General features: G+C 41.2%; 1 protein-coding gene across 1 annotated transcript in view; it reads right to left on the bottom strand.

Moving 5' to 3' along the window:
• ITGA9 (integrin subunit alpha 9) overlaps positions 1-13,759 on the bottom strand; it is a 569,728-nt gene that overhangs the window by 487,180 nt on the left and 68,789 nt on the right. Inside the window, exon 3 of the mRNA XM_077491718.1 lies at positions 8,978-9,084. Coding sequence (XP_077347844.1) covers positions 8,978-9,084 — 107 coding nt within the window. The remainder of the gene's footprint in view (positions 1-8,977; positions 9,085-13,759) is intronic.

The raw sequence follows: 13,759 nt of genomic DNA on the forward strand, positions 1-13,759 counted from the left end.
TTCTATATACTGAAGCATACAAGGCACATAAACATTTGTCTTTATCCAGACATTTATTAAACCAATCTTGGAAACAGTGAGTATGGAAGTTGTTGATATCCCTGAACATTCATGCCCAGGTAGGCATGCAATGCCATTTGAGCTGGCACCCGAAGCCATAGGCAGTAACTGACAACTCTCTAGGCCAGTGATGGCGAACCTTGGCACCCCAGATGTTTTGGAACTACATTTCCCATGATGCTCATGTACTCTGCAGTGTAGCTGAGCATCATGGAAAATGTAGTTCCAAAACATCTGGGGTGCCAAGTTTCGGGCTGTAAATCACAAAGTCTGGACCACTCACCTCCCCCACATCTCTGAAGGGCTCAAGTCATTGGCGTGTTATACTGAAGAAGGCTGCATACATACTTGAGGTGGTACCCTGCATCCCTAAAGGTTTTAGGTCTGATCTAAAGTTTATGCATCAGGGCTTATCTAAGTTCTGAAGTGATTGGAGGTCTGAAGTGCATGCATTGGGGTTGATCTGATAACTAAAGCACATGCATTGGGGTTGATTTGAGGTCTGAAGAACATTCATTGGGGCAAAACATGTTTTTGTGTGTGCCGGTTAATCATATTTTGTTTAACTTGCGCATTAACAACTGTGAGTGCAAAACAGGACATAAACTAAGACTACAATGCTGTGCTGTTGTTAATTGGTATTTCAGTCATCTAAGGCTTGCGAACATGACACCTAATATGGAAAAGGTTGCTGACCCCTAGTGTATGGGAATATTATCATTCTAGATATATGGGAACCTCACTAGGAAACAGTGTTCACACCATAGGGTGAAATGAGTTATAAAATATAGATTCATGTTTCTTTGTCATTAATTACCATGCAGAGGAATCACGCACAGCTGGTGACATACGGTAGGTAACCGACACTACCAGAAGTGTCAACTGATGAAGACTCTTACACAGGTCCCAGAACTAGAACAGAGGTAAGGTAGAAATACAGGCCACAGGAAATGCAAGCAAAATACCTTTTATCTTATATGGACCAGCCATGACAGGGTCATTTTAAATAAAGTAAAGTATTGGACTGTATTTATTTTTAATTTTTTTTGTGGTAGGGCAGCAGCCTTATGCCTACCTCCCCTTTCCCAGCAGCTCACAACACAAAGTCCAGAGCTTAAGCTCCTTATACAGTGCTCCAGTGGAGATTCAACTTAAAGCAAACCTTCACTGCCCTAAAGCAAGGTTTCTCAACTCCAGTCCTTGAGTACCCCCAACAGGCCATGTTTTCTGGATTTCCCTCAGATGAAATGGCTGTGCTAATTACTGAGGGTGTGAAACTGATCAAATCACCTGTGCAAAATAATGGAGAGCCTGAAAACATGACCTGTTGGGGGTACTCAAGGACTGGAGTTGAGAACCATTTCCCTAAAGCACTTTTGATCCCCCTATCATTGAACCCCCTGAGACAGCCATCAGAAAGGATACGGTAGACATGGGACCCAGTGTACAGAGCGGCATTGGTGTATCACAGCAGGACAACACTGGATTAGCTGGGTGGGCGAGTATGCTATTTGAGCTAATCCCACCGAATAGGGTAAAGGGGGTTAAGCAAAAATTAACTCTGGTGGGTAAAGTTCCTCTTTAAGGAATATATTTTAATAACTTAAAGTGGTTGTACACCCTGTACAATCACTTGTACCTACAGGTAAGCCGGGAGTGACGTCACGTGACTCCAGCCAGTCACGGAGCCGGAGTTTGCGGACCTGGAATTAAGAGGGGAGAAGATGGACGCTCCCTGCTCGTGGGGACAATAGTGACATTGTGGGTTTCGGTTTCAAGCAAGTGACACATAATGGGCTACTATAAGTAACTGAACTTATTCCTATAAACTTACTGAATGATTATTAATGAACTTACTGAAATACACTGTGCTTTCCCTTTTAGCATTTAGTTTAATCTGTAACTGTATATCTAGCAGATATATATACTGTATATTTGGTATATTGCATACATACTGTGTGTGTGTGTGTGTGTGTGTGTGTGTGTGTGTGTGTGTGTGTGTGTATATATATATATATATATAATTACTGCAGATCCTAGGATAATAAATTACTTTTGTTATCCATGAATAGGTAGCATACGGAAGACATTTCATTCTTTTCGTGATCACTATTACTTAAAAGGTCAACCCCATCTGGACCAGTTGACCCCTACTGCTGACACCATTGTTTATTTTACATAAATGAACAGTATCTAGCAGTGAAGAGGAATGTGAGAGTGTCAAACTACCTATCAACAGGGATTTTTCCTCTCACACATGGAGTAGGTTTCCGAGAATTTTGTTTACTAACAGGAAAATTAGATTTTTCAAAAAATTTTACATAAAAACTGTTGCCCTAAACAGAATAAAGTCAAAGCATCTTTACAAAGATATGTGATTTGATTTCAAGAGAAACACAATTGTTAATATAATTATGTTTCCATTGTTTTACAATACATATGGTTCAGAGTAAATGAGTAATAATGATTTACTTAAAGAGAACTGTTCGACTTTATATAAATGTTATACTTTTAAACTGATGTTTTTATTTATTACAGGTTCTTGTATAGCACTGTCAATATATGCAGCGCTTCACACATATATTGTACATTCACATCAGCCCCTGCCCTCAAGGTGCTTACCATCTAAGGTCCCTAACTCACAATCATATACATATTAAGGCCAATTTAGACAGGAACCAATTATCCTACCAAGATGTCTTTGCAGTGTTGAAGGAAACCAGAGTTGGGATTCAAACTGACCCTAGTGCTGCTACTATTTATGGGCAACACATGTAAATGCCCTAACTCAAGGATCTCCAAACTCTCCAAACCAAGAGGCAGTTTACGGTCCTTCAGACTTTAGAGGGGGCCTGACTTTGGCCATTGGGAGAAGAAAAGGTCCCGACGTCAGTGGGAAAAAAACCAATGACCCAACTTTGGTGTCAGTGGAAGTAACTGTGCCCCATCGTTGGTGTTATTGGGCCCCATTGTTGGTGTCATTGGGAGAAACTGTCCTGTGTCAATGGGAGAAATTGTGCCCATTCACTGGTGTCAGTGGGGGGAATTATGCCCCATTGTTGGTATCAGTGGATAAAATAGTACCCCAAGGGCTGTATAAAAGCAAGCTTAGGGCAACATCTGGTCCCCTGGCCGGAGGTTGGAAACCACTGCTCTAACTGAATACACAGAAATTAGGTGAAAGGCTTATTAAAGGGGAGATCTGACCTATCAATGTAACAGCGTTGCAATTACTGTAGGTGCTCCATACATGGTGAGTAGAGGAAACAAACAGAAATTTGTACCAAATACATCCTTTTTTTTGTTTTTTACTATTAGTATAACATTTTGGTTTTGCCGAACACATTTAGTACAGACTGCACTCATGATGCAGAAATCACAGATCATTATGTGTTTTCCAAGAGCAAAGCAAATTAGAAGCATTTTTGCGTTCTGATTCAGCTCTGTGTGTAAATTTCATTTTTTTTTTTTACTCAGCAGCTAAGAGTAGACAGGTAAACATGTAAAAGAAGCCTATAGCTCAATCTGCTTCCTGGAAAATAAAATACAAAATATTAATATGCAGTATTTTTTATATACCACTATACATTCCCTTTAAAACAACTACAGCCAGGCTCAATTTTTTTTTAGCACCAAGATCAATTGAATTGCTTTTAACTGTGATTGTGAAATAGCTTTGTGGGTGAAGCAGAACTACTTGTGGCAATATAGGCAGAATATAATATAATTATTCTAAAAGCCATATACAACAATCCAACTGTAGGCCAAAATCAATAATTATGTAAAGGGCAAGGAAAACTAATTTAAATTGGAAAAGTATATCTACTATATAAGTACTATCTAATATATAAGTATATCTAAGCACATTGTGGCATTATTTTAAATTAAGTACATGCTAACAATTTTATTGTTTCTAAAGGCAAGTAGGTGGTATACAAAAGATGTTGATGCCACACGGCTGAAACCTTCAAGACACATGATATCTGGGGATGCCCACCCTTTAGACATTAAATAACAGCTGAGGGCAGGCATAATCTTCAGCAACATGGATGGCAAGCGTCATAATGTTCTTAGATATTCTGAATGCATTTCAAGTGTTCTATATTTTTCCTCATGAAGATTAACTCCAGACAAGGGGCACATTAGAATATCCATATCAACAGAAAAAATCTGTAAGATATTTATGCCCAAACTCAGCAAGAAAAATTATCTGCTAGAGAGGAGCTTCAGTCACAGACTTGTGAAATGTGGTTTAACGCAGAGCTTGGCAAAGGTCAAGAAGCCTAAAACCCATCTGCTTTTCTTTTTCTTTTCCATCTAATTATCATGGCATAGGTCAAAAGGCTGACACAGCCAATTCAGCTTCAGCCTCAGAGTCCTCATTCTGTATTGTGACCTATCATTGTTATATGCTGTTTAGTAACATATACCATGCTACAATCAAAGCATTTATGGGACAATTCTCATTATTCCCAGCTCATTCCTCAAGGAGATGCAAAATAAGGATATGATTATTTTTGTCATGTGAAATTGGGTAACTAAAGAGATAGAACTGCCCAGCCTAAGGCACAGTTTTAATGTGGTGCCCTGACCTTTTGGAACATCAATCAAACGCATGTCTTCAAGATCATTCAATTATTAAGAACCACAATGGCACCAGTGCCATGCAGCTAAAAATTGCATGAGATGTTTAGGATGTGCATACCAAGTATTATATAAGTGTTATGCCACATACACACGATAGGACTTTCCGACAACAAAACCATGGAATTTTGTTCGAAGGTTGTTGGCTCCAACTTGTCTTGCATACACACAGTCACACAAATGTTGGCCAACAATTACGAACGTGGGAACGTGGTGACATACAAGACATACGACAAGCCGATAAAAAGGAAGTTCAATAGCCAGTGCGCCACCCTTTGGGGTCCTTTTGCTTTATTTTGAGCATGCGTGAACTTGTGTGTGACGGACTTGTGTACACACGATTGGAAAGTACGACAACAGCGTTTTGTTGGTGGAAAATTTGAGAACCTGCTAGCCAACATTTGTTGGTGGAAAGTCCGACAACAAATGTTCAATGGAGCATACACAATGTTGGACTTTCAGTCAACAAACGCACATCCAACATTTCCCGTTGGAAAATCCGATCGTGTGTATGCGGCATAACACTTATAGATATGCATTGCTTCCCACAAAAGTACAATACCCCCCTGACATTGTCTTCCTCTACTTTTTTTCTTCATAAGGACAGAGCAATATTTTTGTAAGTGCCTTCCAAGCTCAACTGCCTGAACTGAGATGTTGGCTCAGAAATGGCACAAATATAAATCCTGTTGTGTATGCACTTTCTGGCTTCTCTCTCACATCTCTATCACAGATCAGCCCCTTCCTGACCGCGCTCACCTTGTGACTTGCTACGAAGTTACCATATTACAATATGATCAATAAAGAAGATGAGGCTAGGCAAATGCTTACTATTGCCTGGCATGCCAAGTCATTGACACTTGGCTGGAGCTCAAGAACAGTTTTTAAAGACAGAAATTTTGTTTTTTTGTTTTGTTTTTTTCAAGTATACTGTTGCTGTATATTGTAAGGTTACTAAAAGATCCACTTTAAAAGGAGAAGTATAGAAATATAAAAAAATAAAAATAAACAGACATACTAACCTACCTGCTGCAGCACCGGTCCAAAGCTGCAGCTGTTCCCTGCCGGCTCTAAGCCGAGAAGTGAGTGATCACATGACCGCTGATTGCACATCTCTTGGGTCTGCCCTGACCAGACAGTCTGTCACAGCTCTTTGCTCTACCCCTCCAGCGCTAACTAGTGCGCTGGGCAGGAGAGGGGGTTGGAGCAGCTGACTTGGCTCTTAGCTGCACACTGTATTGGCTCTGTGACGGATTTGTGCTTTAGCCCACTGTCAACTGATTCTGGGTCACAGGAGGGCACTAGTAAGTGGACTCCTGTAAACCACATGAGAAGTATGACCAAAAGAGCCTTTGCCATACACTTTTAAGTTAAAAGAGAAGTGTGGGATTTGAAAAAAAAAAATACTCATCTATGTATGTCCCCTGATGCCTTTACACCGAGAACTGAGCAATCAAAGATCTCTGACTGCTCAGTTCACTGGTCCGCTCCAAGCACAGAGTGATGACTGTCAGCCAAACTGTGGAGAGGGCAGGAGCGGATGACTCAGGCTCTCAGCGGTACACTGAGAGGCTGAATCGGCTGCCGGTTAAGCATCTGGATACAGACATTATTGTCAGGATTCCTGCAGAGCCTGGACCGGTTCTGTGATGTCAGTAGACAGCGAACTTTAGCCCGCTGTCGGTTGAATCTGGTCACAGGAGTGCAGAACTAAGTCTATTCCTGTGACCTACAGAGGAAGTGTGTGCAAAAGAGCTTTGGTCATACTTCTCTTTCAAGGCAACATTCACTTTGTTTCTAAAAACAACACTGTTGATAAACAAAGCTTAAAATGTTTCATATATCGATTGTTTTACGATTTAGACTGTGCATTGTAGATGTGTCACACCTAATGATAATCAATACAACATCATATATAATGAAAAGGCCACAAAACTGAAACCTAGTGGGACAAAAAGACAATGCTAATTTTTACACTATAAATGTGATGCGCTGCTGACAGTGCATTAATAGATAAATAAAAATATGTGAACAAAGGATGAATATTTATACCACTTTAAAAGTCAGTGAACTGTGAATATAAGCACACAGTGGATTGCCATGGTATATTTGTGCACATTAAGTGGCGATTAATTGTGTGTTTATATTGACAGTTCACCGTCTTTTAGCTCTTGTACACACGGTCGGAGATTCCGACGGAATGTGTCCGATCGGACCGTTTTGTCGGATATTCTGACTGTGTGTGGTCTACACCGGACTGTTTCCATCTGAGTATCCGACGGACCAAGTTTTCCAACTTGTTGGTAAAATTTTCCGACAAAATACTCCCATCGGACATACTCCGATCATGTGTAGAGAATTCCGATCAGACAAAGTGCCACGCATGCTCAGATCAAATTCCTACACCAAAGCTATTGGCTACTAGCGTGAACGTAGTCCCGTCGTAACGAAATAACCTCATCACGTCGGATTTTCCGACAACTTTGTCCGACCGTGTGTATGCAACAGTTTCGGACAAAATCCGACGGATTTGGTTGTCGGAATCTCCGACCGTGTGTACAAGGGCTTACAGTGATTCAGTTTGCACTGTATATTTATTCACATATTTCCATTGATATAATTATAACAAATGGATGCTTTTCTGTTCTGAATGATAATTAGACTGAAGTGATGTTGTTGAAGTAATTGATATTTTAAGAAATACCAATAGGAAGTACATTTATTTTTACAATCAACAGCAGAAATCTATTTGCAGTAGATATGCAAGCAAGCTATGTAACATGCAGAACAGAAAGGTCTGTTTGATTGATTTACAACAGATGATTTAATTAAATTCCTTCAGCCAAAGATTTTATTTTAGCTTTGGGTACAATGGGGAAGGGATAGAACCTCTATCATAGAACATTTTCTCATAATCATCTTAGCTACAAAATGGCACAATGATTTCATACGCCATCTGAGCAAGTCTGTAGCCAAGCATTCTGTGCTGTGAAAATGTTACTAATGCAATGCTTCCTGTAGACCGCAGTAGGAAAGTTGAAGGTCTTAAACTGTATTATTTTACAACCAATGCTGTAATTAAAGCCCCATAGTCAACAATATTATTTTGGTATTGGACCCAGTGGGGAAGGGATAGAACCTTCGTAAAATTTGTACTTTTGTTCTGTGTACCCATTGAAGAAATTCCCTTTGTAACAGTCTAAGCTGTCAATTGCACCACATTTTTGTAGGACCAAAGTAGAGGTGCCTACAGGACATGTTCCAAGAGGTTCCCTTCATTAGGGCTAGACAAATTCTAAATTAACACTGTGATTTTTACAGTAACCAGCTGGAATATGGTAATCAAGTATTATAATGTATATATTTCAACAGATTCCTGTGTCATAGCTTGAGACTACTGAGAAGAAATACACGTCTAGACTTGTTATTCTAGATGTATTATCACTTTGTAGCCCTGATAAAGGGGGCTCTGGTAATTAAGGCAGTCTCATTGAAAAAAGAACGGAGAGTGGGATCTTGAGCAGTGTTTACACAGACGAAAAATTATCCAGGTTAAGCAGGAACCGGCCAAATTGCCCTCCTTGTGTACTGCTGTCTATTCAACAGTCATGCTGTAAAACCATCATTCAATCGGTGGTCATGCTGAAAAAACAGCATTTGATCAGTGCTTGCAGCCAGTAGCTGAAGTGTGATCTGTGAATTCTGATGGGGGGGGGGGACCCTTAATGTCAGAATTTAATAGTGGGGAAGATCCCTGCATCAAATTTGCTTGTGTTGATGTGGGGATAGTTAAATTTTTTCCCCTTCAGCTTTAGTCTTGAAGTCATCCTTTTTGCTTTATGTTCTTCACTTTAATCATCAAATACACCGCAATGCATAATAGCATAACAAAACAAGTAGCTCCAACAAAAAAAAAATGTTTTACACAATATACAGAGGTCTGTAGAGATGGAATTATGGGGTAGAGATCTTCCAAGAAAATCATGCTATGCAATCTCAATTGTAAATGATTTAGTAGCTATATGCAGAATGCCATGGAAGGCCTACTAGATCACTAGAAAGCTTGCTTTTAACAGAGAATTTAATTTATTTGCTATATGCTTATAGAAAATTATTTCCAATCATAAACAGTTCTTACAGATCAAGAACCAGTTATTAAAGTAGGCAAATACCAGATAGGATAAGCATGAGACACTTGCTAATGATAAGTTTCCTTTAATGATGACATGAAGTATAAACACATTAAACTAATGGAAAGCAAGTATGATCTTACCAAAACACTGCCATCAGGCTTGGGCTGCCTTGCCAGACTAACCCCCATCCACTCATCATCCCTGTCCTCTTTACATGTCTTTCCACATGGAGTCCCCCGACTGTTTTCTGCAAGGAGGAGGGGGTGAGAGAAATAAACGAACACTTGGATGATACAGCATGGTACAGATGGACTAAATACTAACACTTTTCAAAGGTGACCTTCATGCCCATGATATACATTTAGAAAGAAGTTCAAAAGCCTTCCACTTTTAAATACATTGATATTTAGGTATGGCACATCATGAGCAGAGAGATCTGTATATTTTCATTTGGTTCAAAAGACTTGAGTTGTTATCTTGCAAAGCATCTAGATAATGGACTAAAACCATAAACAATGTGTTCTTGTTTAAAGAGTTTAAAGTTTTATCACTTTTTATTTTCGTGAAATACAATATGCTGGAATGTATATTAGTATTAGTATTTTAAAAGTAATAAAAGTTATATGTGTAAAGAGTCTCGTTTCCCAATTTATTACCTACTCTCAACCCAACAGTACTTGGGTCGAGAGTAGGTAATAAATTGGGAAACAAGACTCTTTACACATATAACTTTTATTACTTTTAAAATATTAAATGTGTCTAGAAGAATGCAGGCTTCAATGAATGACGATGCACATATCAGCAAGCAACATAGAATTGTTAGGAACTATACATGTAATTTCTTATTTATTGCTGTGTTATACAACCTACGCACCACAATCGTACTGCTTTATTGAAGCTAACAGGTTGATTTTCTGTAAGATTATTACTACTAAAGATAAACTCTAGGTACAAGTAACTCCAGGTACAAGTTTAATCAAGGACATTACAATTAAGCACTCTGAAATTCCAGTTAGTTTACCTGATCTGAGTTTGATATACATTTCCCATGATTCCACTAAGGCATATTGAACAAGGGTTTCTTCTAGGGCTTCTGATTAGGACCATAACCACTCATTCTGTGCTGTGAAAATATTTCTCTACATGTATTGCTTCCTGTGAAACTCAGTAGGGAAGGTACAGGGGCACGAACTGTAGTTCCAAACCATCAGGGGTTTGAATAAATAGAATGCAGATACACTTTGATGGGTGAAGATTGAATTCCTCAGCTTGTAGATTTGTAGGCTGGTGACACATTAGCAGACATCTCTCAAAATGATAGGTGGATAGCAAAACTGTGGACCTACTGTAATCTTCTCCACGATATGGCTGACAGATGAATGTGACACATGTGTGTACAAAGGGAAGGATTTATTTTAATGTCAAACTCGGAACAGCTTTAATTCTAGCCATTCAGTGGGGGCCCCATTCACTGTATGGGTTAAATGCTCATTTTGTCTATGAGTGATTGGAAAAAGTACTTGCTCTATTCCCCGCCACCGCATGCTTCCTCTGCTCTGCGCTCCCCCCATGAAGGATAATCTTTAGCTGAACCTTCTGTCACAGGCCCACTACATGGGAGCATTAAATAGTGGTGACAAGCTGCCAGGGGGTGAGAAATAAGGTATTTTAACGTATTTATCGTCCTCAAAGAAACATGCATTTAACCAATGCAGTGCAGGTAAAGGGAGAATCAAGCTGGATAGTTATACTTTACACCAGCACGGAATCCAGCTTTACCATGGAGAGGTTTTGGTGGAAAAGCGCTGTGTATTTTCAATGAGAGTACATTTTGTGGTATTATTTCAGGGGTTACGTGAAATTATTTCAAAGTTATCCACTAGCATGAACCATAAGAAGCCCAATGCAATTACTCCTTCACTTTAAAGTGGAAATAAAGGCGAAGCTATTTTTTGTTTGTATAGAGTAAGGTAGGGTTATAGCCCATGTCAGCTTTATTTTTGCCTTCTGTGTCCTATTGGGGAGGTTTCCCTTCCATTCCTGTTTCATAGTCAAAATAGTAAGTGAAAAGAAATCCGTCAAAGTGAAGAAACCCCTGGCTGTCACCAGGGAGGGTCACCAGAACTAGCTTCCCCTTTGGAAGGTTTCCCCATAATTAATATTCTGTGGACAACCAAACATTTTAGATTTACTTTCACTTTTCACTTAACAGGGTCACAGACAGTCATAAAAACATACCCCCAATTAATAACTACAAAAAAAGTTTTGTCTTTAGTTATACTTCAATAACAACAGTGGATATGAGGTATCAGCCGCATAAGGAATGCACCATTTTCAGAGAGTTGGCTGAATAAAAATTTGCATTGTGAAAAAAAAAAACTGTGAACCACATCCATTGTATGATGCTGCAAAGCAGGAAGTAGAACCTGCATCTGTAATGAATATGTCTGTACATGTAGATTTTACTGTGACTTAAGTGATTTTTCATTGTCTGCCTTTACACAGACCCTTACCTTTGTTTCCACCACTATACATCTCACCATCTCCCCTGGCTTTCAAGGACACATTAAGCACCAGTTAAATCACTTCTAGATTTTTCACACACACGTCTTAATATTAAGAGCTAAAGGTTCATATTCACCAAATGTACTTGAGATTTGTCACTAGTATGTCCCTTTAAAGCTGGAGGGGGACTTACGTAATTAAGCAGCTTGGGAGAGGAAGGTATCAGTAGGGTGCTGAGAAGCACAGGCATTTGAAACAACTGGAAGTGTTGGATGTTTAGGAATCTATCTCTGCAAGAGAGGGAAGTGATGACAGTATCTTTTTAGTCATGCCCTTTCCAATGCCTCATACATTCTGACACAAGTTTGTTGAGCAATTGTGAGGCTCATTAGTGGGTGTAAGCCAGACATCCCAAGTCTTCCGCATTTGGCTGGGGGCTCACAGGCACCCGCAAGTGCAGAGCGATCTCCCGGCTGGGCCTGTCACTCAGCCAAAGACAGAAGAGAGGCAGCCCAAGCAGCCGAATGCAGCACGGCCTCAGCAGCCGCTCAGGCTTCTCCATTTTCTGTCTATGGCTGAGTGACAGGCGGATGCAGGGTTTTATTCAGCCGGAACTCGGTGAAACGGAGTTCCGTCACCTCCAGCGCTTATCCCTCGCTCCTCTGCTCACTGCTGTCACTTATAAACAGAAAAGCCCAGCGTCTTTGTTTACAAGTGACAGCACTCCTCTCCCAGTGGCACAAACCCTCCCTGCTCTGTTTATCCCTCAGTGCAGTTACCGTTCTGCGCGAGAACACCTACTCCTGTCTCCTATAAGCAAACATCCCCTTTTTAATCTTCTATTTCAGCCAGCCCTACCCTGCGTTCTACTGCCACTAGTCATCCTCTGCAATCTGAGTGTCGCCTGTCTGCCCATAAAAAGTGCACACACCCCCCTTGCTTCCTATTGGCTTGAAATCTTCCCAATCTGACAGAGTACTCCAGGTAAACCAAGTGCACCGTGGTATATGACACTCACCATGCACAGAACAGTCACACAGGTCACTCTGCACTCACATAGTGTACACTGCATGCATACACAGAATGTCACCCCCCCCCCACACACACACACACCACTTAGCACTAATGTCCCCTCTCTCCACACTGATCCCTAATATCCCCTGCTGAACCCTGTACTCTATACGCAGTGCACTTGTGAACCCTGCACTCTGTACACAGGGCACTTGTGAACCCTGCACGCTGTACACAGGGCACTTGTGAACCCTGCGCGCTGTACTCAGGGCACTTGTGAACCCTGCACGCTGTACTCAGGGCACTTGTGAACCTGCACGCTGTACACAGGGCGCTTGTGAACCCTGCACGCTGTACACAGGGCGCTTGTGAACCCTGCACGCTGTACACAGGGCGCTTGTGAACCCTGCACGCTGTACACAGGGCGCTTGTGAACCCTGCACGCTGTACACAGGGTGCTTGTGAACCCTGCACGCTGTACACGGGGCGCTTGTGAACCCTGCACGCTGTACACGGGGCGCTTGTTCACCCTGCATGCTGTACACAGGGCACTTGTGAACCCTGCACTCTGTACACAGGGCACTTGTGAACCCTGCACTCTGTACACAGGGCACTTGTGAACCCTGAACTCTGTACACAGGGCACTTGTGAACCCTGAACTCTGTACACAGTGCACTTGTGAACCCTGAACTCTGTACACAGTGCACAACTGAGCTCTTCACTCTGTATGCAGTGTACTCCTGAACTCTGCAACCTGTGCAGAATGCACTACTTGTATTTAATAATGCCCCATTAAGACCCTCCCTCCCACAATTAGGTGGTAGTGTGATGTGGGCATGGTTTAGTTGCTGCACTTATTCTCTGAGAAAAAAAGCCCTGGGCAGATGTGATGACATCCCTGTCTGTGCAAGGTGGAGGACTGTAATAAAGTCCCACCTCCTAGATAGACGGAACACTGATCCAATGATACATTGAATCAGTATGACATGTATCACAGTAGGCAGGAATTTGTTACAGTTGCCACTGGGATAGTCAAATCCATTTCAGCGCTCTGTGTGATCAGGCTGTATTTCCTGGGTACTGGTAAGGCTGTATTGTATGGGCACTGGTAAGGATGTAGTTCATGGGCACTGGTAAGGCTGTATTTCATGGGCACTGGTATAGCTGCATTTAATTAGCACTGATCAGGCTGCATTTCACTGGCACAGGTAAGGCTGAATTTTATTGGCACTGGGGTGTGAGTGGGTTGGGTTGGGGCTGTGCGAAGCATTACCTCCCTGAAATGCATTTGCCACCTCCCTGAAATTAGTTTTTGCAGGTTGGGATGTCTGGTAAGTTCAATATTAGGAGTGGATATGCACAACATAACTGGGGTTTCTGAGCTCCAAGGGAACTCATAAATAATT

The sequence above is a fragment of the Lithobates pipiens genome, unplaced genomic scaffold (genome assembly GCF_037356315.1).
Source record: "Lithobates pipiens isolate NorthernLeopardFrog02 unplaced genomic scaffold, aLitPip1_a1.2 Scaffold_19, whole genome shotgun sequence".
Lineage (NCBI taxonomy): Eukaryota > Metazoa > Chordata > Amphibia > Anura > Ranidae > Lithobates > Lithobates pipiens.